Source organism: Natrix helvetica, assembly GCF_964273705.1.
Source record: "Natrix helvetica genome assembly, chromosome: 2".
NCBI lineage: Eukaryota > Metazoa > Chordata > Lepidosauria > Squamata > Natricidae > Natrix > Natrix helvetica.
Window position 1 is genome coordinate 17,421,709 of NC_138552.1, and position 27,868 is coordinate 17,449,576.

The following is a 27,868-nucleotide window of genomic DNA, read 5'->3' on the forward strand; positions in this document are numbered from 1 at the left end:
TCAACTCGGCTAAGCCCCTCCTCTTCTTCTTCTTTTCTCCAATCAACAATGTACACGGGTAGGAGAACCTAACAAATAGTTAGCTGCCCTCCCAATAGCCCGGTAGAAGAATTCGAATTAACCTCCCCGCAATCATTTCAGAAAGGTTTCTCATTCGTTCCTTTTCCATCAGACTTCTGTGACGTTTTTTTTTAAAATCGTACCTCACCGCTCTGAGGAAATTACCAAAGGATAATAGTTCAGGCAATCCAGTAAGACACCAAAATGGAAAATGGGAAGGCCGGCCTTGGGCTTCCCGTTGTATTCTGGGACGGGTAGTTCCCCGAAGCTTCAGCGCTCATCTTTGAGGGGCGCGAGTGCGCCGGGGAGGAGACTACAACTCCCAGGTGCCTGCTAGGCCAAATCGGTGGCTCTGAGCAGCCCCGGGGAATGGGAATAGGCTTTGAGAGGCGCGGAAGGCGGCAAGCGCGACGTCCGCGGCGGTGGCACCTGCTCGACAGCTGCTGGCCGGATCAGGAGGCGGGGAAGCGGGGCTGGTGCCGTCTTGGGCTTGGGGCACCGAGTAGAAGTTCCGAGCCTTGTTGCAGGTGGAGGAGGAAGAAGAGGAGGGGGAGAAAGGTGAGCGGAGCAGGTGGCTGGCTGGGGATGATGGAAGGATCGGGGGTGCTTTGAGCCGGTGGTGATGGTGGGAGATCTGCCTCCTTTTGGGGGAAGCCTGGCCTGAGCTCTCCCGGCTTGTCCTGCCTGCCCTGAACTCAGCCTGTCTTAGGTGGGCGTCTTTGGGACGGGATGGGCAGCGGTCCATGGGATACTTGGCTGGGGATACAGACGCAGACAGGGGCGCCAAGAGGATTGTTAAGTGCTGGAACAAGACTTCACCTACACCTGGACACTGAAGCCAACAATGTCCTAATTGTAGATTTACAATGCGCAGCGTTTCTGACCTCCAGGTTTTTGAGATGACGTTTCATAACCATCCATAAACCGAAAGGAAATATGAAATCTATTCATAAACGAAATAAAACTAAACAAAGACATGAAATTAAAATTCAATAAATTACATAAATAACGGTTCACCCAGTTTCAGATGAATAAAGGTTATGTCAAACAAGGCTGCAGGGCGGCTTTGCTATACACACAAAAGTATAGAGGTTGAAGCATACGTAGATCCAATATTGTTTTTCTTTTGAAAAAAAATGGTTTTGTAAAAATTTAAAAAATGTTCCCGTTCATGGGCTTCCCTTTGAGCTCCATGGGCCCCAGGACAATGCCCCAGCTGCACCTCCCTCTCCTCAGGCCTGGATACAGATACAAATTAACAGAGTTGGAAGGGACCTTGTAGGTCAACTAGTCCAACCCCTCCACCCAAGCAGGAGATCCTACACCGTTTTTTGACAGAAGGCAGTCCAGTCTCTTCTTGAAAGCTTCCAGGGATAAAGCTCCCACAACTTCCGAAGGCAACTTCTGTTCCACGGGTTGATTGCTCTCATTGTCAGAAAAATTCTCCTTATTTCCAGGTTGAATCTCTCCTCGATCAGTTTCCATCCATTATTCCTTAAAAAAAAAAAAAATTCGAACAATTTTCTTCATTTTGTAACGCAATTTCAATCTTTACAATGTTCCGGCATCGGTATATCTAATATGTACATACAAGTTATTTACATTATTTTTCCTTTTCTGTGTGTATCTATTTTATACAGTATACTATTATTATAATGACATCACTATATATGTATATTACATTTTTATCACCTCTCAATTTACTTTAATTTTCATGATCTTTACTTCTATTCTCCAACCAATTATATCATGTGTCCGAAATCAAATAGTATTCCGTTTCTCCTCTCTTTTATTGCCATTGTTAGCGAATCCGTCTCCCGCACATTCTAACACTTTTTTTTTTAAATCAGTATTCCATCAGAGGGGATGCTCCCATGATTCCTTGCCTAGCCTTCAGGTGCCTTGGAAAATAGCTTGACCCCTTCCTCCCTGTGGTAGCCCCTAAATATTGGAAGACTACTCTCATGTCTCCCCTGGTCCTTCTCTTCACTAGACTAGCCATGCCCAGTACCTGCAACTGTCCATCACGTTTTAGCCTCCAGTCCCCTAATCATCCTGGGATGATGGGAAGCGAATGGGTGTGGAGCCCTTGGTGCTTCCCGAGCTGGGTGGATGTGCTTGCAGATGTTGCATTGCCAACAAGGGTGTGCTTAATTCCAATTTGGCACTGAAGTGAGTTGTACCCCAAAGAAGTTTTTTGGATGAGAAGCAAAACGTCTTCAAAGAAAAAGAAACCAGAAAATCCAGTTGCCTCTTGAAAAAAAGCACTTTTAGCTCTATCCCAATAGATCACCCCTGATAATTAGGGGTTTTTCTGGTGCTATCCCTACCCTTCCAAACGGGTTAGCGGTCCAGGTTTGGATGTTGCTGCTGAACATCAGGAAGGCTTACAATAAGACCATCCTCACATGTGACTTGATTGCATAGGAAAAGCCTGGCCTGGCATGGTCCCAGAAGTTCTTGGGAGCAAACCAGGGGTGAAATTCAGCAGGTTCTGGAGAACCGGTAGCGGAAATTTAGAGTAGTTCAGAGAACTGGCAAATACCACTTCTGACTGGCCCCAGAGTCGGGAGGGAATGGAGATTTTGCAGTATCCTTCCCCTGCCACGTCCATCAAGCCACACCCACAGAACCGGTAGTAAAAAAATGTTTAATTTCACTACTGGAGCAAACTACAAAAAACTTTCCAAAAAAAAGCATATTCTAATAAAAATGTCAAAAACCAAAAGATATATGTACATTTATTTTTTTTAAATGCAATTCAGTTGATTTATTTTTCACAGGGACGTGAAAGACTCTGCATTAAGTGGTACCACGTAAAAGTTCAGTGACCAAAATAAAACGCAGGTGATGTGTCATCCCTGTGCCTTTGAAGGCTGTGTAAATGGGGTTTCATCTCCATACTGATCTGTCTGAATTTCAAGCTTCCGTGAATCCCCTGGCATTTGTGGATTTGGCTTGATGAAATGACCTAGTAGGGTAATGAAATGTCTGCAAGTTGACAACTCAGCTCAGAGAGCACCAAGATCTCCACAATTCAACTCTGAGCTCTACGGATATTCTCTTCTGTTGAAACTAGTAGGTGGAGTCCTCATAGACTCACTCTAGGAACCATTGCAGCTCACTGAAGCAGCTGACTGAATTGACCGCATATTTGCTTTGTACAAGGGACTTACTCATACCTTTCTCAAACAGGTGGGGCACCTGGCCCCATCCCACAGAGCACGGTGAAGGAAGCAACAATTCTACAGACATCCATCAGGAATTTTAAAGAAATTAGGGTAAGGATTCTCCCTTTCAAAATTTCAGGAATCTCCAGACTCCTCTTATTGGCATGTTCATTAAGTTTTGAATCTTTTCTTGAGTTTCTTGTAATCCAGATTAAGCTGTCATTTAGTTATTAATTTTTTTTGCCCACCAAATGGAGAGAGAATGTGAGAAAAGCTACTGAACTATTTTCCCTTTTGTTGATTGTTCTTCCCCTTTTTTTCCCCCCAGTCTCCTTTGCAAACTTTCACACTGGTTTTCTACAACATGCTATATACCACAAAAAAAAAAAAAAACCCTCAATAAAGGTTAACCTTCCAGCTATGGAAGTTAAAGAGATCGTTGGTCTAACCACCAAATAAAATGCATTGTGTAAACCCAGCCATAGTGTTCAGTGTTGAGAACCTGCAAGATCTGACTGGATACAAAAAAGCGAACTACGTTCTACTGTGGTTTGCTTATGGCAAGTTGTGAATTCAGCCAGTTAGCATCTGTTCAGTAACGGATTAAGCAAGCCTTCCTGTGTACACTTTTTCGCAGTCTATACGTGGACGGCATTAGTATTTGTATCTGTTACATCAGACACCGCACGTAAGTTGTGTAATCATAGGAAGCCTGGTAAGGTTGATTGTGAGATGCAATTCATTAAAAAGATTCAGGTATGTATTAACTGGGCATTTTAGATATGCAGTTGCATATATTTTACAACCATTGGCATTAAATTCATTCCACTATCTGAGGTCTTGGAAACCACGATTCTGATTTCTGCAGCTTTTTCCCCGGCTGCTTAGCTTTATGTTAGAAAAAGTTGCTAATTTCTGAGTCTGTGTGTATCCATAACTTTGTTTTAGCATATGTTGCAAAGGCAGCAGTTGCCTTCTGGCTGAGCTCCTTCTGCCACATGTACCTCTTATTAAAAGTGTTTCCATGCAACAAATTTGGGAAACAACTAAAGAGCTGGTGGCAATTAAAATAATACTGGGATATGCCACTGGGGCCTCTCGTGGGATAAACTAAAGTGACTTCATATATCCATTTAAAAAATTATGTGTCGAAGCTGAATAGCTGATTTTAGGCTCTTTATAGTAAACTTCTGATTGTTTCCACACCATGAAATGTACTTCCCTTCAGAAGAGCATTACAATTTGTCCCTGTTCTCCTTCCTCTTGCAAAGAGTTAATATGCACGTTTTTAGCCAGAGTACTAATAAAGCTTGTTATATGAGCACAAAGTATTACTTCTTGTTCACAGTGGTATGTGTTAATGGCCAAAGGTACTGCTGTAAAAATCTTTCTCCAGTCTGGCCCCTTGTAGATTGGTAGCCATTAACTACTGAATAATTCTGTATTTAGCATGGCCAGTGTTTTTTTTAATATTTTTAAAAAAATGTTCATTATTTTAATTATTTTATTTTATTATTTATTTTTCACATTTCTTAACAGCCCATGACCCTCAAAGGGAGACCCTGCACTTCCTACAATGTCTCTCTCTGTCTCTCTCTGTCTCTGTCTCTCTCTCTGTCTCTGTCTCTCTCTCTCTCTGTGTGTATATATATATACATTATATATATATATATATATATATATATATATATATATATATATATATATATATATATATATATATATATATATATATATATAATGTTTTTGTAGATTTTCACGGGTGTAGGTATGCTGGTCTTGTTGTACTCGGGTCTTTTCCCGTGTAAGATTGATCTTTTGCAAAAAACAGTGCATGCGTAGACTTTGGGAGGCTTGTAGAGTGATCCTGGGGGCTGGGGAGTGCAAAAATGAGCAAAAACCGGCCCATTTTTCACTCGTTTTTGCCCTCCCCAGCCCCCAGAAGCACTTTGCAGGCCTCCCAAACCCTCTGCACGTCCATTTTCCTGAAAAACAGGATGCATGGGGGCAGAGTTTTGGGAGGCCAAAAATGCTATATTCAGTGTATAAGATGCACCCAGATTTTCACACTCTTTTTTGGAGGGAAAAGATGTGTCTTATACTCCGAAAAATATGGTAACTCCTTTACGGAAGGTCAGGAGAGTGGGGAATAATATGCCACAGGACAAAGGCTCTCTTCCTCAACCCCATCAGTCAGATAACTGACAGGGTCTGCAACATATTTTTCCTGCCTGACCCAATGGGATGATTAATATAATGGGGTAAAGATGATTCCACAGATAACCTGGCCCAGTTGCCATGTAGGGTTTAGTAAGTCACAACCAACACCTCCCTTTAGACCCAGAAGCAAACTGGCACCCAGTGCAGTCCGCACCCTAGGCACCTCCACAGGGCTTCCACCATGCTTGGTATCCAACTGGGAACAAATTAAAGCAATTTTATCTTCCAGATGCACAAACATTTCCTTTGCACAGCCCTGTAGATGGGCCTTCCCCTTCCCAAGAAGACTCTGGTTAACCCTTAACAGGGTGACACTCTGTGGATTCACTAAGAGCAAAGAAGTGTTGACTGGAACTTTAAGACATAGGAAATATATCTAGGGCAGCAGCTTGGAAGAAACTACTGTAACAAATAAGGCTATGTCTAGCTTAATCTAAAAATAATAAAATAGCTGGAGTGGAATGATACTGAGCAATTTCTACCAACACAGTCAATAACTGTTAGAGGTGCCAACTCTCGTACCCTGTGTATTACAATTTGGCTTGGCACCATCCATTGATTGTGTCAGAAACATCTTAGCATGTTCACACTCATTCCAGTTGAAGAATAAGGTCTTTTGTTTTCTTTCTTTATAGCTCTCAAAATGGATATTTTTGGAGACCTGCGGCGAATGAACAAACGCCAGGTAAAAGAGGAGTACAGTTTGTTTTGTTATGTCGGCTTGTGAGAAATGACTGAAACTGGTTTGTATCCACAGTCTGAATTGATTTAGTGAAATCCATGTCATACAGATGGTCTCTGCTTTATGACCATTTATTCAGTAATTCTTTGATGTTACAATAGTGCTGAACAAATGGCATTTATACCCCAGTCCTCAAAATTACAGCTGTTGGGATGCCCCTGTGGTCACGTGATCAGAATTCAGCCAGTTGACAGCCCACCTGCATTTACAACCACAGGGTATTCTTTAACAATCTCCACCTCCGTAGCTTCCCTCATATCTTCGCTTTAGATCAAAGAAGGGAAACTATGGCCCTTGTATGACTTGTGGACTTCAACTCCCAGAATTCTTGAGCTAGCATGGCCCTTGTATGACTTGTGGACTTCAACTCCCAGAATTCTTGAGCCAGCATGGCCCTTGTATGACTTGTGGACTTCAACTCCCAGAATTCCTGAGTCAGCATGGCTGGGTCAGGAATTCTGGGAGTTGAAGTTCACAAATCATAAAAAGGCCATTGTTCCTCACCCCTGCTTTTTGGCCCTTTTGCACTCCACAACCTTTGCCACCCTGTGCTCTGACACCTGGATGACCTTTGCCATCTTGTTGCTTCTACTCTTGATGAGACACACTAGCCCTTCCTGAGGCAGTGGCATGGAAGAAGGAAAGAAAGTCTTGTGCGGCCTCACAAAGAGCCCAGCTGGGCAGGTCTCAGGAGCAGCAGAAGCAAAAAAATTGTGAAGATCAGTTGTGGGCTGTGGAGGGCGGGGTGAGGAGGGCAGCTGCCGCTGGGACTTCGAGCTACAATGCTGGACTTTATGGTGCTAAGATGGGCTAAGGCCGCTGCAGCTTTGTGCTGCAGGGCTGGGCTGGATTGGGGCGACTGCATCTTCATAAAATGCCAGGTTGGGTATTCTCATCAGCAATGGGAGGAAGAAGAAGGTGAAGATCAGTTGGGGGTGATGGCCAGCAGAACGTAGGGCAGCTTGCACACCTTCCTGTTCGTGGCAACAGTCATCTCCAATCTGGCTACACTTGCACCAAGCCATTACAGCTGACCACAGGACTGCTCATGAGCCACCCATTGACTTTTAACTTCCTGCCATCTTCTCCATTGACTTTTAACTTCCTGCCATCTTCCCCATTGACTTTGCTCATTGGAAACCGTCAGAAAGTAGCAATGAGATCCCTGCTTAATGAACCATGATACAAGTCATTAAGCAATAACAGGGTCTACTGGGATTTCCATCACTAAGCACTGAGGTCATGTGACATGCTTCCCAACCGCATCACTTAGTGATGGAAGATCCAATCTCAATTATCACTGTTAATCCAGGACTACCTGTACTGCTTTGAAACATGTACACCTTGAGATTGGCAGCCTTGGCCAGAAAGACTTCTATATTTTTTTAAAAAAATTAAGAGCCATTATTTTTCAGTCAGAAGTACAAGTATTGTAGATTTGGTTAGTTTTAGTGCTTGGCAAAGCATGTACAAGCAAAAAAAAAACCCTCCCCGGAGCATTAAAACATCTGTTTTTTTTGGAAGATGCATTATCTTTGTAAGCTATACTAGGAAAGTGTTTCCATGTGTTAACAATTTTACCTGCTGAATCTTGCAGATGTTGAACTTCCTTTTGGCATCTGTTGTGTCATTTTTGTTCCTTCAAGTGGGATGAGAGGCAGAGAGAAAGGTTGCCCTACATAAATCTTGATGTCTTGAAACAGAAAACCTGCAAATTGAAAAAGATCGGATTTTAGATGCTTCTAGAATCCCTCCCCCCCGCCCTCTCCCATATTTGCAGTCTATATCCTATGTTGTTTGCCTTTTTATTTTTTTTAAAAAAACTCTTGTCTTTTAATGTAAACGACAACAAAAACAATTTAAATCCGGTATTTCTCAAACTTGGCAACTTCAAGAACTCCCAGTGGCCTTCACAGGGCTGAGTGCAAAGGTGAGACGGTAGAAGCCGCGTTAGGACGTAAGGACATGCATCCCAGTACGGCATCTGCTATCTTGCTTTTTTTGACTCTAAGCCAGGGGTGTCCAAACTTGAGAACTTTAAGACTTGTGGACTTCAACTCCCAGAATTCCCCAGCCAGCCATGCTGGCTGGGGAATTCTGGGAATTGAAGTCCACAAGTCTTAAAGTTCTCAAGTTTGGACACCCCTGCTCTAAGCAGATGCTGGTACCTTGAGCCAAAGCTGGAGGAAAATGCATCCACTTTCATTATTTTCCTTCCCCCTGACTTATCTCTAAAAGATTGAATGACCTTACATTAGATCAAAGTAGGCAGGCTGCGCACTTCGTGCCTTCCCCGGCACATGGATACAGCTTTCTGAACATCCTGAAATCAGCCCTGTTTTGGGCAAGACAGATTTCCACTTCAAGTTAATAAGCAAGTGAGCCCGAGGCTTGCTCTTTGTTTATATGCAGTAGCTTGTCCTGCCAGTGTTGGTGGGGAAGTGGTTTTCTCCTAGATAAGATATTGTTTTCGGCTTGATTGTTTGTTTGTGTGATAGCTTCTTGATTAGGGTAATTGTTTTCTCTCTTTTTATCTAATCTCTGCTTATCTGGGTGTTGGCTGTTGAAGAGAATGTGCTCTGATCTTTTTGTTTACTTCTTAACCTTTTTATTGTCTCTCTTGAATGATGTGTAAATGTGGTTTATCTCAAGGTGTTTATTGATGGCTGATTTGTCTGAGTGACAAGCTTCCAGGAATTCCCTAGTGTTTTGGCTGCCTATTCACCCATGGCGATTCAAGGCGGCTTACAGAATAAAAACCCACATTTAAAGCAATAAAAACTAACAAAAAGAATCAAATGAATTAATATAGTACAGTATAACAAAATCACCCAGTGACAGCAGATCACACGAGCCATTTAATGAGCTCCATCCCGCTCTGGGTTCCCTAGGCCTGCTGGCAGAACCAGGTCTTCAGAGCCTTCTGGAAGAGTATTAGAGTGGGGGCCATTCTAATCTCTAGGGGAATGATGTTCCAGAGAGAGGGAGCCACCACAGAGAAGGCCCTTCTTCTGGGTGCCATCAGGTGTATCTCCCTTGGGGATGGGACCTGCAACATTCCCTGCCTCCCTGCTCTGATGGGTCGGGTAGATGTGACCAGCAAGAGACAGTCCCTCAGATAATCTGGTCCCACTTTAAAAGGGACAACCAGCACCTTGAATTGCAATTTACCTTGGGATGCGGTGGCTCAGTGGCTAAGACGCTGAGCTTGTCGATCAGAAAGGTTGACAGCTCGGTGGTTGGAATCCCTAGTGCTTATTTGTCCCAGCTTCTGCCAACCTAGCAGTTCGAAAGCATGTAAAAATGCAAGTAGAAAAATAGGAACCACCTTTGGTGGGAAGGTAACAGCGTTCTGTGCGCCTTCGGCGTTTAGTCATGCCGGCCACATGACCACGGAGACGTCTTCGGACAGCGCTGGCTCTTCGGCTTTGAAACGGAAATGAGCACCGTCCTCTAGAGTCCAGAATGTATGTGCGAGGGGAGCCTTTACCTTCAGGTCTCTAGGATGTTCCCAGTTTCCCAGTTGAAACTATGGTTAAATCTGTCCATGTGCTGTGAAATTTAGGAATTTTCATTGTGGCTTCTGACTGCTAATTGACGTTCATGGATGAGCTCTGCTAGTCTTTTGTTTGTCCTACACAGTGGCTGTTATGGTCCTTCTACTTTATGATGATTTCTGTTCTTTTTCTTCTTGGTCAACCGAGTCTCTTGGTTTACTCAAAACATTTGGCTTGGGGGGTGGGGGGAGTGGGGGCTTGACTTGTGTGCTATGGTGATGGTTGCGGTTGTACAGGTAGTCCTCCAGTTATGATCATGATTGAGCCCAACATTTCTGTTGCTAAGTGAGACATTTGCTAAGTCAGTTTTGCCTCACTTTACGACCTTCCTTGCCACAGTTGTTAAGTGAATGGCTGCAGTTGTTAAGTTGGTAACACGCTTGTCAAGTGGATCCGGCTTCCCCATTGACTTTGCTTGTCAGAAGATCACAAAAGGGATCACGTGACCCCGGGACACTGCAACCGTCATAAATATGAATCTGTTGCCCACGTGTCTGAATTTTGATCGCATGACCATGGGGATACTGTAATGGTTGTGAGTCAGAGGTGGTTTTCAGCAGGTTCTGACAAGTTCTGGAGAACTGAAATTTTGAGTAGTTCGGAGAAATGGTAAATACCACCTCTGGCTGGCCTCGCCCCCATCTATTCTCTGCCTCCTGAGTCCCAGCTGATTGGGAGGAAATGGGGATTTTGCAGTAACCTTCCCCTGCCACGCCCACCAAGCCACGCCCACCAAGCCACACCACACCCACCAAGCCACACCCACAGAACCGGTAGTAAAAAAAATTTGAATCCCACCACTGTTGTCAAAGCATCCCCATGGTCATGTGATCAAAAACCAGATGCTTGGCAACTGGCATCTACTGCCTTACAATGAAAATGCTGGTCGCAATTGTGGTCATAACTTGAGGACTACCAGTATCTAGAAAATTCCATGGTGTTGTGAAAAATCTTCAGTCTTCTGAATATTTCCTTGGCTTTGCTACTGGTTGTTACTGAGTGTCACGTTGGTCCTACCAAGCTATAAAGTTTGAGAGAATAAATTGCAGCAAACTCTGACGTGATGATGCTTTGGTATCATTCACAGAATTTTTTTTACTGAGCTGTAGGTATGCACACCGATTATGTTCACAAGGACCATGGGGACCAGAGGTGGTTTTCAGCAGGTTCTGACAAGTTCTGGAGAACCAGTGGTGGAAGTTTTGAGTAGTTCGGAGAACCGGTAAATACCACCTTTGACTGGCCCCGCCCCCATCTATTCTCTGCCTCCCGAGTCCCAGCTGATTGGGAGGGGATGCGGATTTTGCAGTAACCATTCCCTGTCACACCCACCAAGCCATGCCCACAGAACTGGTAGTAAAAACTTTTGAATCCCATCACTGTTGTGAGTGTGAAAAAAGTGTTTTTGTAACTTTGAACGGTCACTAAATGAACTGTTGTAAATCGAGGACTACCTGTACTATATATCTGCAAGCAAACCACCGAGTTCAGAGAGCGCCAAGGACTCCAGTCCTAAGCTACATGTATTCTTTCTGTTGGTAATTAAGTAGTGTGAATAAAGCACTTCTAGTTGTAGTACATCTAACCCTACGAAGGTCTCTGTCACGCCAGGAAGCTACTTCTGGTGAGGATTGTGAACCTGTTTATAGGTGGGTACAAATACGTGGCATGAGCTAGTGTTAAGCAGCCTTTTAACAAGTTGATAAGAGCCATAGTGAAGGGACACGGTAGCTCAGTGGTTAAGATCAGAAAGGTCGACGGTTCGAACCCCTGAGCTCCCGTTACTTGTCCCAGCTTCTGCCAACCTAACAGTTCTAAAGCATGTAAAAATGAAAGTAGAAAAATAGAGACCACCTTTGGTGGGAAGGTAACAGCGCACCGTGTGCCTTGGGCGTTTAGTCATGCCGGCCACATGACCACGGAGACGTCTTCGGACAGCGCTGGCTCTTCGGCTTTGAAACGGAGATGAGCACCGCGCCCTAGAGTCGGGAACAACTAGCACATATGTGCGAGGGGAACCTTTACCTTTAAGAGCCATTGTGGCGCAGTGGTTAGAGGGCAGTACTGCAGGCTACTTCTGCTGACTGCCGGCTGCCTGCAATTTGGCAGTTTGAATCCCACCAGGCTCAAGGTTGACTCAGCCTTCCAACCTTCTAAGGTGGGTAAAATGAGAACCCAGATTGTTGGGGGAAATAGGCTGACTCTGTAAACCGCTTAGAGAGGGCTGTAAAGCACTTGAAGCGGTATATAAGTCTAAGTGCTATTTCTATTGTGCATCAATGGATCTGCTTTACTTTTACTTTACTTTACTTTTATTTAGATTTTTATACCGCCCCCTCTCCCCAAAGGGACTCGGGGCGGTGTACAGTCAAATAAAAACACATCAATAAATAGAAAATACAAACACAAAGAGGAGGCAATAAGAAACTGTACATATCTGTACTGTACATATTTTTGGGGGTTTTAAATTTTGTAAGTATGCTTATTTATGGACTTATTTTTACCTCCTCTGCACGATATATGGTGCTATCTTGATTATTGCTCTGTACGTCGCCCCGAGTCCCTGTGGGGAGAGGGGGCGACTAATAAGTTCAATAAAATAAATAAATAAATAAATAAATCTGCAGTAAAGTAGTTAAAAGCAATATTTAAATACCCTAAAAATACCCAATTAAAATATCTGCCAGGAGGTAGAATAAAACTATAAATTTAGTTTTCTGCTGGGCTAGTACCGGGAGGCAATAAATCTGTTTCCCTTATTAGCAATTTATTTATTTGTTTAAACAAATGTAAAACTGGGCCACCTCTTGCCATGGAGCTTTGCAGTGCTACCCCATGCAGACAAGAAAGGCTTAATGTTGTGTTTTTCCCATGTGTTGATCTACATTGTGGCTCTCCAGGGTTTGTGTGCTGTTTTTCTTGTTGACCAGTTTTTGATTGCCCTACTTCACCCGCATACCTGCCATACCGTTGCCTTCATTACACATATGCAGAATCATGGGAAGAGTGACTATTCGGGGGAAAGAAACAGGTGCCGAATGAATGTAAAGATTGTAAAAAACGATCTATCTGTTTATGTCTCTGTTCTTCGTGAAACACTTTGTCACTCAACCCCTTGCTCTTTGTTCTGTTGAGGCAGTCAGGGGTAACTGCTTAAAGCATATGAAAGATGCTGAGCTTGTCAGCTGGAAAGCTGACAGCCCATGTTCAAGACCCGAGCATCGTGTGATGGGGCGAGCCCCTGTTACTTGCCCCAGCTCCTGCCCACCTAGCAGTTTAAAAGCATGCAAATGCCAGGATCAACCCCGAAGCGAACCTGGCTGGGGTCATCTTTGAGGCTTCAGGGATGCCACTAGATGGGAGGGAGAGGGAAATAGTTAACTGGGGTTTTGCAGTCAAAACAAAAGGTTTTCCTGTGGGAACCAAGGTCATTCCAACAAGTGGTTGGGAGAGTAGGAGCGAAGTAGCCAAGTAACCGGCCAACACCTCTATTGGACCATGTGACCGATGACTTGGGGAAAGGAGAAAATTTTTCTCTTTAATTAGGTGAAAACCATACGAACTTTCAGAGTCGATTTTCATCAGTTGTGCTAATATGATGTATCCGATAACATTGTTCTTTGAGGAATTGACCTGTCTCAGAGTTCTGCTTTCTATGGGTGCATTATAGTGAGTAGATAAATAGGTACCACTTCAGTGGGAATGTAACCGCATTCTGTGCACCTCGGCATATAGTCATGCTGACCAGACGACCATGGAAAATTCTTCAGACAAGGCTGTCTCCCTTGGCTAAGAAATTGAGATTCGCACCATTCCCTAGAGCTGAGATGGCAAACCTATGGCACATGTGGCACAGATGTCACATGAAATACTCTCCGCGAGCCGTCACCCCAGCTCAGATCCACTGCGCACGCACCTCCCACTGGCCAGATGATTTTTGGGCCTCTGCCACGCATGCAGGAGATGTATGCGCATGCGCAAGGGCGGGTTCATGTGCGCATGATTGGGAGGTGGGAAAACCCTGTTTTTGGTCCCAGAGGGCTTCAGGGAGGGCTGCTAGGCCCAAAACAGGGCGTAGGGGAGGTGTCATGGGGGGGGGGAGCTCAGGGGGTTACTTGCACATGCGCAGGGGGGTGTTGCATGCACATTGCATTATGTGTGTGGGCACACACGCTTTCGACACGCGAAGACAAAAAGGTTAGCCATCACTAGAGTCAGACATGACTGGACTTGGGAAACCTTTATCTATGAACAATGCAGGGTTTTTTTTCTGATCAATTCTAATTACGATTGTTGCAAAAAAAACATGTTCTTTTGATTTACAGAGCCATTAGAAACCTGAAAGAGCAAAATCCCCGATAAAACCAGCTTCCCTGTTCTTAAAGCACATTTACATCTGCTGGATCTACTTTTCATATCCCAATTAATGTTCTTTAATATTTTAGTTGAAGTTCCTTTTATTTAAAGTTATTAAGGTCTTTTGTTGGTGTTGTGTGGGTGAAAATTTAATTTTTGCCTAATATTTAAATTTGGAGATGTTCAGCGGTGCATCCTGTAAAATCCGAAAACGAGTACAGTACAGCCACAATGGTGATTATCTGATCAAAGATCCTATATATGAGATTTGTTCTTTTCATTTCGCTCTTCCTTTTCTTGTAGCTCTATTATCAAGTTTTAAATTTTGCCATGATCGTGTCTTCGGCCCTAATGATATGGAAAGGCCTTATTGTTATCACCGGGAGCGAGAGTCCAATTGTAGTTGTGCTCAGGTATGTCTCTTTATGAAGAATTTGTTTGCTGGGGTAGTTTTTGTCTCCTTCCTGTCCCAAATTGGGAATAGGGAAAGAGAGAGTGACTGGGAGGTTGTGGTTTTTATAACCATTATTGCTTTAATATGTCCCCTTGTTTTTAGTAAATTCCATCTAGGATAAGCTGTGTTACGAAATTTGACTAGGTCAGCGATGGCGAATCTTTTTTGGCTCGCGTGCCACAAGTGGGGGGAGCGCGGGGGGGTCATGTGCGGGTGTGCCGCACCCATAATGCAACGTGTGACCCCCCAGTGCGCATGCGCACACAATGCGCGATTCCCCCCCCCCAATTTTTACATGCTGTTTTTGCCCTTCCCAGGCTCCAGAGGCTTTATAGGAGCCTGGGGAGGGCGAAAAGAGCCTCCCCTGCCCCCCCGGAGGCCCTCCGGAGGCTTCAGGGACCGTCCAGAGGCTTCCCTGAAGCCTTCGGAGCGCTCAAAACGACCCTCCGAGCAAACCCGAAGTGTGTTCCTGAACTTCCGGTTTGCCCGTAGGGCTGTTTTTTTGAGCTCCGGAGGCTTCAGGGAGCCCTCCCCAGGCTCCTATAAAGCCTCTGGAGCCTGGGGAGGGTGAAAAATGGCTTTTAAAAAGGGTGAACTCAGCTGGCCAGCGTGCGCATGTGCGCTGGCCAGCTGACAGGGCAGCGCCTCGCATGCCCTGACAAATGGCTCCGCGTGCCACCTGTGGCCCGCGTGCCATAGGTTCACCATCACTGCCCTAATTTACACAGGTTAAAAATAAGTATTATTGGATTTTCAAACTTAGTTGCTTTTCTGCAGATATTTCATTACAAGCTTGGATGACATCATCATTGATGTTGGTTGAAAGTGACCAAACTAAGAGAACACTCAAGAACCCAACAGCTTAATCCAGTTCTACATGTATTCCCTACTACTAAAATAAGCATTTATTGAACTTTTCCTATAATGATACTATGACGTTGGGCTCCAGTGGGTAAACATTTTAGGGGGACGTGATGGCTTATCGATTAAAGACACTGAGGTTGTCAGCTGAAAGCTGACAGCCCAAGTTCAAGGCCCAAGCACTGTGCAACAGAGTGAGCTCCCGTTACGTGCCCCAATTCCTGCCCACCTAGCAGCTTGAAAGCATGAAAATGCGAGTACATAAATAGGTATCACTTGGATGGAAGGTAACAGCTTTTTGTGCGCCTCGCAGGGGTGGGCTCCGGCAGCCACTACTGCCGGTTCACTCGTGGGCATGCAGCGCACACACTTGATGTGCGCTGTGCGTGCATGAGCAGTACAATTACAATTGTTCTGCACATGTGCAGAAGCCAAAAACAAGAGAACTGGTTCGGGGCGTGGTGGGCCTCGGTCGCTGCATTTTCCCACGACCCAGGCCGCCAAATCACTACCAGTTCAGCTGAACCGGTCCGAACCAGTAGGAACCCACTACTGGCGCCTCGGCATATAATCATCCTGGCCACATAACCACGGAAGTGTCTTTGAACTATGCTGGCTAAAAAACAGAGATGAGCACCGCTCCCGAGAGTCAGAAATGACTGGACAGAGGAAACCTTTAGATCAGTGGGTCTCAACCTTCCTAATTCTGTGATCTTTTAATACAGTTCCTCTTGTTGTGGTGACCCCCAACCATAAGATTATTTTATGTTTTCTGTATTTTTTCAAAAATATGTGTTTTCCAACAGTCTTAGGCGACCCCTGTGAAATTATCGTTCGACCCCCCAAAGGGGTCCCGGCCCACAGGTTGAGAACCATTGCTTTAGATAAAAGCTTACAACATTTCTTTGTTGAGATAGTTTGATTCATTTAAATCTATTTGAAACATTTTAGACCTTGTAACACAAAACCACATCAAATGTCCTGGGCTTATTTATTTTTTGTTAATCATTATGTTAATTGTAATAAGTGGTGCGGCGGCCTAGAAGTGGAGCTCTCGACTCACAATCAGGAGGTTGTGAGTTCAATCCTAGGTAGAGGCAGATATTTCTCTCTCTGGGCACAATGACAATATATTTGCTGAATATAACTCCGCATTGGTGACAGGAAGGGCATTTGGTCAGCTCCATTCAGTAGCCCAGACTCCACCCCACAAGGGATTGTGGGGTCATTAAAAGATGATGATTGTGTCAATTGTAAAAATCCTTCTCTTTTCCTTTTCTAGTGGTAGTATGGAACCAGCCTTCCACAGAGGAGACCTCTTGTTCTTGACAAATTTCCGAGATGACCCCATCAGGGCCGGAGAAATAGTGGTTTTCAAAGTCGAAGGAAGAGATATTCCCATCGTGCACAGAGTGATTAAAGTTCACGAAAAGTAATGATAGTCGCACAAAATATAAAAGTCGATAAAAACAGTTCAGAGAAAGGCCTGTGTTGAGTAGCCGAGGGTTTTCAGAGTTGGATTCCAATTAGTGGGTGGCATTAAGATGAAGACATGAGCAGAATCAGGAATAAAATGAATTTCTTTATTTAGTTTAGGTAACTCTGGGTGGCTTACAACATTAAAGAAATATAAAACTACGGGAATAAAATGCTACAAAAATATTAAAAATGCAAAATACACTAGCTAAAAGATGGGAAGGGAAGGGGTAGGATGAGCAGGGGTGGGACGCGGGATCTGATGTTAATCTATCAGCCACCTCCGACATGAAGCTCCTCCTTTGGAGTCCCAAGCCAACTGGCAGAGTTAACATATTTTTTGGAGTATAAGACGCACCTTTTTCCCTCACAAAAGAGCCTGAAAATCTGGGTGTGTCTTATACACTGAATACAGCATTTTTTTGCCTCCCGAAACCCTGCCCCTTCACCAAAATAGCCATGCATAGCTTTTAAGAGGCTTTCAGAGAGCTCCTGGGAGCTGGGGAGGGCAGAAATGAGCAAAAAGCGGGCCGTTTTTTGCTCAATTTTGCCCCCCCCCCCAGGAGAACTCTGCAAGCCTCCTAAAGGTTATCCATGCCTTTTTCTGACAGAAAATGGGGCCGTTTTTGCTCGTTTTTCCCCCTACTCCACCCCCAGGAGCCTGTACAAGCCTCCTAAAGGCTATTCATGCCCTTTTTGGAAAAAAAGGGCCGTTTTGGGGAGGTTTGCAGAGTGCAAAAACTTTTTTTTTTAAATTTGCCTCTTCAAAACCTTGGTGTGCCTTATACTCTGAAAAATACGGTAAGTCTTTAGGTTCTTACAGAAGGTCAGCAGGGTTGGAAGGCAAGAATGAATGTTGAATTCATTGGAATTTAACCCAAAGGTGCTTTTTTTCAAGCGGCAACTGGTTTTTCTGGTTTTTCTTTGAAAACGTTTCGCTTCTCATCCAAAAAGCTGCTTCAGCTCTGACTAGGAATGGAAGGATTAAAGGACCGGATGGTGGGAACATTAATTCCCCACTGTCAAAGTTACAGTGGCACTGAAAAAAAGTGACTTACGACCATTTCCCACAGTTACGACTTTTGCAGCATCCCCCTGATCACGTGATCCAATTTCTGACGTCCCAGGGTCATGTGATCCTCTTTTGCGACCATCTGAACAAGAAAGTCAGTGGGGAAGGCAGATTCATTTAACAACCGAGTTACTACCTTATCAACTGCAGTGATTCACTTAACGAAGGTGTCCAGAAAGTTAGTAAAATGGGGCAAAAACTCACTTAACAAATGTCTCATGTAGCAACAGAAATTCTGGGCTCAATTGTAGTCGTAACTTGAGGACTACCTGTAGTGGGCACTGGGGAGAGCCAAATACTTGCTTAGTTCTGATAGCAGGAGTCCTAAAACACCTGGACCTTTATTAAAATACAGGAAGGACAATATGTACCTATTGCTATCTTATCACTTGATCCTACCTTCGGGTGGTTTGGAAGCCTTTTCAAAGATTGCTATCAACAAGGTGCTAATCCGTTCCCTGTCCCGTTGCTTGCTTGCAGGGAAAATGGCAACATCAAATTTTTGACCAAGGGCGATAATAATGAAGTCGATGACAGAGGTTTGTACAAAGAAGGACAGAACTGGCTAGAAAAGAAGGACGTCGTAGGCAGAGCACGAGGGTAAGTAAACTTGGATTATGCAAGCAGCCTCTCTTGCGAACGCCGGAATATCAGTGACTTACCCAAATGGCATTCTCTCCTTGTCTTTCCCCTGCTAGCATCGTGATCTGATTTGGAAAATACATTTATTTCAGGATGAGTCACCAGAGGCTTTGGTGCCACATACAATCCTCAACATTATTTGGAAGGGCACTGGGAGTCAGGGGTGAAATGTTACCGGTTCGGGCCAGTTGCCCTGAACTGGTAGTAAAAAATGCTACCGTTCCCCCAAACTGGTAGTAAAGAAAATGCTAAAACAAGTTTAAAAAAAAAAGTTCTGACGATCAGCTGTGTGACAATCAGCTGGGCCAGGCAATCCTCGGAACTTTTTAAAAACTTTTTAAGCGGTTTTTTTTTTACTATCAATCAGCTGTGCCAGGCAATCCTCGGAACTTTTAAAAACATTTTTAGCGTGTTTTTACTACCGATCAGCTGTGTGACAATTAGCTGTGCCAGGCAATCCTCGGAACTTTTTGTAAATTTTTTAAAGCGTTTTTTTCCCTACCGATCAGCTGTGTGTCAATCAGCTGGGCCAGGCAATCGGAACTTTTTAAAAACTTTTTAAGCGTTTTTTTTCTACCAATCAGCTGTGTGACAATTAGCTGTTCCTGATTGTAAGCTTTCTGCTTGTTGCAGGAGCCATTTTGTGTGAAGTCCAGCTGCTTATGCATTGTGCGTGAGTCAGTTGTGCAGCTACACCCACCCGGTCACATGACCACTAAGCCAGGTCCACCAAGCCACGCCCACAGAACTGGTAGCAAACATTTTTTGAATTTCACCACTGCCGGGAGTCCCTTTTGACAACAAGGATTGTCTGTAAATTGGTAGCATTTTGAGCTGGAAATAACCTGTCAGCCTAACTTTGGTTTAAATCATGGGTGTCCAACTCACCGCATCATATTGGCATCATGTGACATTTTCCCCCTTTACAGAGCTGAGGTGGGCAGGGCCCACCCGTGACTAATCCAGCCCTTGGGCCGCCAGTTTGATACCCCTGGTTTAAATTATTATTTGGATGTCTATAGCAAGTAACAGAACTTCTAGATGAAAAAGAGTTAGGAAATCCAAGACCTGAAGTCTCAATTGGGAACTTAAAACAAATCCAGAAAGAGTGTAATAGCCTCCATTCTGTTTCCAAATATATATATCTATATACTGTATATATTTGGGCATGTCCAGGAGTTCCTAGCAGTCACGTCAAGCTTGAGGGAGAATCATAGCAAGTAGCAGCGCCTTCCAGATCTTGGCAGATCTTCAAAAAGTTCATCTGCTTCAAATCAGTTTGGCACTTGGGAGAAGACAATGAGGAAATAGGAAGGGGCTTCTAAATGCAGTTTGCAGGGGCATAATGGCAAAAGAAATATCTGGTGTAACAAAATGGTGAATTAAGATGGGCCTTGGCTGGATTCAACAGCGCTAGTAATACAGTCTTATGGGTAGTCTTCAAATTACAACCTGCCTGTAATGGAGCCTCCTGTTACAGTTGTAAGTTATGATGGTCATAATGTGGATCTTCACATTAACAGATTAACAGAGTTGGAAGGAACCTTGTAGATCATCTTGCCATCCCGCCACCCAAGCAGGAGACCCTATACCCATGATGGCAAACCTATGGCACGTGCGCCACGGGTGGCATGCGGAGCCATTTCTTAGGGCACACGAGGCGTTTCCCTGCCAGCTCCAGCGTGCATATGCGCCCTGGCCACCTGATTTCGGCCTTTATTTTCGGGTGTTTTTTGCTCTCTTCAGGGAAGCCTCCGGGAGGCAAAAAACAACCTAACGCGCAAACCGGAAGTTTGGGAATAGACTTCCGGTTTGCGCATTGGGCCAAGGTGAAAAAGGTTCGCCATCACTGCCCTACACCATTTCTGACAGGTGGCAGTCCAGTCTCTTCTCGAAAGCTTCCAGTGATGAAGCTCCCACAACTTCCGAAGGCAACTTCTGTTCCATGGGTTGAATGTTCTCACTGTCAGAAAGTTCCTCCTTATTTCTAGGTTGAATCTCTCCTTGGTCAGTTTCCATCCATTATTTCTTCTCTGGCCTTCAGGTGCTCTTTTCCCCCCCTGACAGTTATTAAGCAAATCACCATGTTGCTAAGCGAACGCTACAGTTGTTAAGCAAACCCTGCAGTCATTAAGCATCACACCGGTTGTAAGTCAAGGTCTAAGTGTGGCTTCATGGAGGCAGCAGCATTTGTAGCTTTCAGTGTTTTAAGAGGTTTACTAAAGAAACATTTTTAGCTTGCGTATTTTTTAAACTCTTTGTGATTATGTGTTACCATAGTACTGTATATTATATTTAATAGTTGCAACCTTGATACTATTCATACGGAGAGACAGGATGTAGATTCAGTTGCTAACATATTAAAACAATAATGCCTGGCATTTACTGTTCACCAATTTTTAGTCAATAACTGTATTGATTAATAAGCCAACTATCTTTAATTTCTCCTAATTAGGTTTTTGCCATACGTTGGAATGGTGACCATAATCATGAATGATTATCCAAAATTTAAGGTGGGTGCAGATTTAGCTGAGAATCTAATAAAATGATTTTTATATTTAGAATGAACATTGTTGTTTAGACAAGAGGAGAAAATACTATCTAATAAGTTTTGTCCTCTGGCTTCACATTTACAATTCACATAGTTTTCTCTTTGGGGCTGAGAATTATGGGAGTCGTATTTTCAACCCCTCTGGAGTCAACTCCCCAAAAGGGATGTTAGGAGTCAGGATGTATATTAATTTAATAATTAAACCAATAGATTTGAGGAGAACATAGCCAGTTTTGCACATTGTCAGCAATTTGAAGCTAGTTTACTGAAGGGTGTGTGTGAGTCAGTAGCTCATTGAGGATGTAAAAGGTGTGGATTGTAGAGGATGCCCAAGAATGCAGGGTGCACAAGAGTTGGGGCGGTGGGTGGGAGGTGCAGATCATGGGAGGTGTGAGGACGTGCATAAGAGACACTGTTGGTCAGAGATGGGGCTTGTGAGATGCTTGTGAGGGTCGGAGAAGATATGATGGGGTGTATAAGAGGCACAGATCAGGGAGGGTGCATGGGAGATGTGGCATGGGTAGACAATGGTGTCAAGCATGTACAAGAGGTGTCATGCAGGTCAGAGGGTATGCAAAACGAAAAGGTTGTGGAGGGTACAGGAGGGTGCACAAGCGGCACTGTACAGATCAGGGACGTTACGTGGGGATATAGAGCAAGTCAGGGTGTGTATGAATGATTAGGCATGGCATAAGTGTAGGACGATGGGACTAGATGGGGGAGACCAGTGATTTGCTACCTTCTCCGCTGGCTTCCCCATCGACTTGCTGGAGAAGCCGGCAGGAAAAGTTGCAAATAGCGTTCCTCAAAAACAAATTTAGTTTATGAGATTTGCTATGGAACGTGGTGCCCACACGCATTAATATTCCATGTGTTTGTTTTTTTCACAGTACGCTCTCTTAGCTGTCATGGGGGCATATGTACTTCTGAAACGGGAATCATAAAAGAATCTGGAATTGCCTCGGACAACTTGTCAGCGTAATTATATGAAGAGATACTAATATATTTGAAACGTCCCCTTGTCTGCAGATAATTTTATGTGACATGTTCAAACCATATTTTATTTTGCTTTGTTCCTCTTCATGTTACAATCTTAACCGTGGGCAGCCCAGTTACCTTCATTGAGTCACGTATTTTTTTTTATTATGTCCATCTTCCCCAACCCGCTTCAACTCCCCAAATGTTCAGCCAAAAATGTCTCGTGGACATCTTGGGTGGAGATTTCATGAATTATGGTCTAAAACCAGGTTAGGGAAGGCAAGATTCTCTTGGCGGTTTGTTAGCAAATAATTGCTTTAATTTCTACTATGTGTTCACTTTTTGTCACTAGTGACAAAAATGGATTTGCATATTTTGAAAATATTTTGGAGAATAGTTTCATAGCCGTGAATCTTGACTATACTGAGAATTCTAGTTTTTATTACACCTTCCATACAAGGAACCTCTTGACCGATCCAATTTGTACCCACCTTCAAATTATTCCCACCTCCCACCCCCACCCCCCTTGGGCAGCAGTTCAAACAGTGACTGATGATTTGTTAAAAAGTCCCTTCTTGCAAATGATTTCACCAAAACAGACAAATGCTTCTAACGAAGAATTGAAAACTGTAGTTTAGATTAAGGTTGTAAGATACACCTTTCTGTAAGAGTGGCGTTCTTCTAGTTGTATTGCTTCATCAAACCAGTTTGAAAGTCAAGACCCACAATGACATCTGAGTTTAGTGCCTTGCACTTATACAGGTAGTCCTTGCTTAACAAAACTAATTGGGACTGGCAACTCTGCCACTAAGTAACACAGTTGTAAAGCGTGGCATTACATGACTATGCCAACTTAACCAATGGCAGTTGTGCAGTTGGGGTTGTTAAGCAAATCTCACGCATTCATCAAGCAATGACATCACATGATCGCCATTTTCAACTTCCTGCGGGCTTCCCCAGTGACTTTGTCAGAAGCCAGCCATGAAGGTTGCAAATGGCAATCAAGTGGCTGTGAGATGCTGCAACATAACTGCGAGAAGTTTGTCAAGTCCCTAAAACATGATCATGTGACCGGGGGAATACTGTTACAGATGGAACTTTGAGGACTGGTCTTAAGTCTCCTCGTTCAGCATCACTGTAACTTACAATACAATACAATACAATGCAATACAATAGCAGAGTTGAAAGGGACCTTGGAGGCCTTCTAGTCCGACCCCCTGCCTAGGCAGGAAACCCTATACCGTTTCAGACAAATGGCTATCCAACATCTTCTTAAAGACTTCCAGTGTTGGGGCATTCACAACTTCTGGAGGCAAGCTGTTCCACTGATTAATTGTTCTAACTGTCAGGAAATTTCTCCTCAGTTCTAAGTTGCTTCTCTCCTTGATTAGTTTCCACCCATTGCTTCTTGTTCTACCCTCAGGTGCCTTGGAGAATAGTTTGACTCCCTCTTCTTTGTGGCAACCCCTGAGATATTGGAATACTGCTATCATGTCTCCCCTAGTCCTTCTTTTCATTAAACTAGACATACTCAGTTTCTGCAACCGTTCTTCATATGTTTTAGTCTCCAGTCCCCTAATCATCTTTGTTGCTCTTCTCTGCACTCTTTCTAGAGTCTCCACATCTTTTCTACATCGTGGTGACCAAAACTGAATGCAGTATTCCAAGTGTGGCCTTAACAAGACATTATAAAGTGGTATTAACACTTCACGTGATCTTGATTCTATCCCTCTGTTGATGCAGGCTTTCTTGGCAGCTGCTGCACACTGCTGGCTCATATTTAAATGGTTCTCCACTAGGACTCCAAGATCCCTCTCACAGTTACTACTATTGAGCAAGGTACCACCTATACTGTATCTGTGCATTTCGTTTTTCTTGCCTAAATGTAGAACCTTACTCTTTTCACCATTGAATTTCATTTTGTTAGATAGTGCCCAATGTTCAAGTTTGTCAAGATCCTTCTGTATCTTAAGCCTGTCTTCTGGAGTGTCTACCCTAGTTTGAGGGAAAACATAAGATAGTCCTCAATTTGCAACCACAACTGAGCCCCAAATATCTGTTGCTAAGCAAGACAATTGTTAAATGAGTTTTGCCCCATTTTACTATATCTTGCCTACCACAGTTGTTAAGCAGATGCTGCAACAGTTGTTAAGTGTGAAAAACAGACATAAGTCACTTTTTTCTAGTTCCATTGTAATGTCCAACCGTCGCTAAGCGAGTGGTTGTAAATCAAGGACTAACTGTATGCTTCTGCTAAGTTCCCTTAATCATCAGTCAGTCCCAAGTGTTCTGTTGATTTGGATTTGCAGCCTAAGAAAGCTATAGAAGAATGTTTCTCAAATTCAGCCACATTAGGATGTGTGGACTTTCAAATTCCAGAATTCCCCAGGTAGCTTAAATTCTGGAAGTTGAAACCCCCACATCCTAATTTTGCTGAGGGGGAGAAACACTGCTGTAAAAAGTAAGCAGGATGATTTTTTTAAAAAAAGAAATGCTATCCTTTGCAGTTTTTTAAATTTAGTATTTATAGAGGAGTTCCCTTGTTCAGTAAAATATTAGAAAGCACATGATGCCTACACACCTGATACAATATATTTCACACCCGCTTTTTGGTGCCAGTTATGTCCTGTTTCATTTTTTCCTAGATGTCAATAGTTTAAACCTTCATGGATTTGTGAATAGCCTGTAATAAAAGCGACAGGTTTACAGAATTTGCAACCGTAGCTTAGATTTCACAGCATATAATCAACAAGCAAAGTATGCAATTTTCCCCATTTGTCTGGTGTGGCTACTGCTTTTTAAAAAATTGATAGAATATGAGGGAGTCACCTCAGTTTCTCACAATGTCAGGCAAACCAACTAAGCTCAGAGTTTGACCAACAATGAATCCAGCTGTGTCAAGAAGGGGAAACTATTCATTAAGGCTTAGTAGTGTAATAGTTTCAGACTCAGAAGCAAAAAGATGTTCTGGAGTATATGCCGGGACATGAACATAACTCCAATTTGACTTTTCAAAGTAGCTGCATCTTTTCCCAGATTGTACATTTGACCTCTAGAGTTACCATGTAGTTATAGGAAACTCTGAGATCCTTGGTACTCTCTGAGCTTCATTGTTTTCTTGCAACTTTGCTCCCTTCTAGCACTGATAATGTTGCCTGGTTTGGTAAGGAAACGAGCGCAAGAAAACAACCAAGCTTAGAGAGCACCAAGGATCCCACGGTTCAACTACAAATAAACTCTTCTTTTGGGAGTCCACCAGTAGAATTAGTAGTCATCCAATTCTATTGGTAGGCACAATGGCTCAGCGGTTAAAAAAGCTGAGCTTGTCAGCTGGAAAGCTGACAGCCCGGGTTCGAGGCTTGAGCGCCACACAGAGGTGGTATTCGGCAGGTTCTGACCAGTTCTGGAGAACCGGTAGCGGAAATTTTGAGTAGTTCGGAGAACCGGTAAATACAACCTCTGACTGGCCCCTCCCTCATCTATCCTCTGCCTCCCGAGTCCCAGCTGATCGGGAAGAAATGGGGGTTTTGCCCTAACCTTCTCCTGGAGTGGGGGAGGGAGTGTAGATTTTGCAGTATCTTTCCCCTGCCACGCCCACCAAGCCTCGCCCACAGAACCGGTAGTAAAAAAAATTGAATCCCATTGCTGGCGCCAACGTGATGGGTGAACTCCCGTTGCTTGCCCCAGCTTCTGCCCACCTAGCAGTTCGAAAGCATGCAAATGGAAGTAGATAAATAGGTACCACTTCGGTGGGAAGGTAACAGTGTTCCGTGCACCATGGCATATAGTCATGCTGGCCACGTGACCACAGAAATTTTCTTCGGACAACACCGTCTCTCAGCTAAGAAACAGAGATGAGCAGCACCCCTGGAGTCAGACACGACTGGAAAGGGGAAACCTTTATCTCTGTTGGCAGTCATCGGAAAATAAACGCTTCGTGTAGACCCTGAAGTGGCGTTTTGTAGCTGCAATGCTGCAGAGGCCCAATGTTCACTTCACCGTGGATTGCTTAACCGCTAAATGCTATAAGCAAATAAAATTGGCAGTAGGGAAAGTCTGATCACTGGCTGGGTTCACACATCACAACATTAAAACGTATCTTTGATTTTGGTCATGTGTACTGTGAAGCCAGGATTGCAGTCAGTCAATGACAGTTCATAGAACCATAGTTTAGCATAATGTGACGGATTGGTAATCATTAACTATTTGATGATGCCGTTTGGATGTACTGTATGAAGATCAGCCCAAAGGAGCTCTATTATAATGAAGTATAGTCCTGTGCTTTGCCCGAAATTGCTGCTTCCCTAAGCATTGAAAAAAAGGAGAAAAACATTTCCTTGTTATAGGATTTAGACTGCCTTGAAATAAGAATGGGACTGCTGAGAGTACATGAATGATGCAAGACACTTGTCCACTAGATAGACCAGGGGTCGGCAACCTTAAGCACTCTTAAGAGCCATTTGGACCCGTTTCCCACAGAAAAGAAAACACAAAACCCTTTCCGTGCCTGACTATTTTCTGAGCGCCCGCAAAACTAGCATATGTATTTGAAATAAAGGTTCTGTTTTCTTCTGAATTTTTTTCTTTTCTTGGATTTATCCATTGTTGGCCTACGGGGGGGGGGGGAAGCTCAATAAGTCGGGTGCTGAAAGCTGTCTCAAATTGGCAGTTGTGACGCATATTTTTGAGCAACGGAGCCGCAGCCGAGGGATGAAAGGGATGAAAGCACCACATGCGGCTCCAGAGTCACGGATTGCTAACCCCTGAGAGCGACCAAACCAGACTGCCAAAAAAACCGGGAAGGCTATTTATGTTAAACCTTTTCTTCCCACTTTAACAGTTCAGAGAATTGGAAAGTTTTCTCTCTGAGTCTCTTCTGAATATTATCTGCCTGTTGTGGACTTAAAATACGTTTTACTGTTCATTGTCCTGGCAATGGAACTTGCACATCTCCATCAAAGTCATCTTTATTCTCTACAGTCCTTTTGAGTTCTTGGTGTTAGAGGGTATTCTTGCAGACATGTCATTAGTATGCTGGGTAACATCATCAGTGCAGTGCATTAGTGCCATATGCACCAGGGATACATATACATCCTATCCTGGTATTGAATTGTCCATAAGAAAACTACCAAGCTCAGTTCACCAGGAACCTTAACAGTTGAACCCTGAGCTATGTATAAATTCTAATATTGGAACAAGCAAATAGGGAAAAGTTTGAGCTGAAATCTTCTATTATATCTATGCTGTTGGCATGATCCTTTGTAATTGCTATAGCTCTACTCAGATGGGGCTGGGAAATAGAATTTGTAGTGTACAATTTCTACCCAAGATCGCATTCTAGTTTAAATGCCCAACGCTTGCTCTTCCAACTTTATTCTTGGCCTTTTAAATTCCTTTTGTGGCCTTAGGGAAATCACTTTAAAAATGTGAATAATCTGGGTAGTTTGTTTAACTTCTGTCTTGCAATTTTACGGTAATAAATGTGTCAGTTCTTTCGTCTGTTTTTTTTTTAAAGTAAATTGTTTGAAAGGCTTTCCAGATTTCTATGAAAAGACCCACAAAGAGTAAAGTGAAAAACAAGTTGTCAATTCTTGAGCTGTACTAATAAATGTGATGCCCACCCATCCATCTCTCTTTGTTTTATCATGTTATGCAATAATATCATTAAAACATTGGTGTCTTGGTTTTATAACTTAACTGGATTCTACTTCTTTTCTGTGGTTACATTT

At 43.5% G+C, this 27,868-nt stretch overlaps 1 protein-coding gene across 1 annotated transcript; it reads left to right on the forward strand.

Moving 5' to 3' along the window:
* The first annotated feature begins 411 nt into the window (after positions 1–411).
* On the forward strand, positions 412–27,836 carry SEC11C (SEC11 homolog C, signal peptidase complex subunit). The gene is made up of 8 exons (XM_081942959.1): positions 412–618; positions 3,256–3,341; positions 6,086–6,135; positions 14,409–14,518; positions 16,703–16,852; positions 18,449–18,568; positions 21,066–21,123; positions 22,052–27,836. The coding sequence occupies exons 3-8, from the start codon at positions 6,094–6,096 to the stop codon at positions 22,103–22,105; spliced, it is 534 nt and encodes a 177-aa protein (XP_081799085.1). The 5' UTR covers positions 412–618; positions 3,256–3,341; positions 6,086–6,093; the 3' UTR covers positions 22,106–27,836.
* The last annotated feature ends 32 nt before the right edge of the window (positions 27,837–27,868 follow it).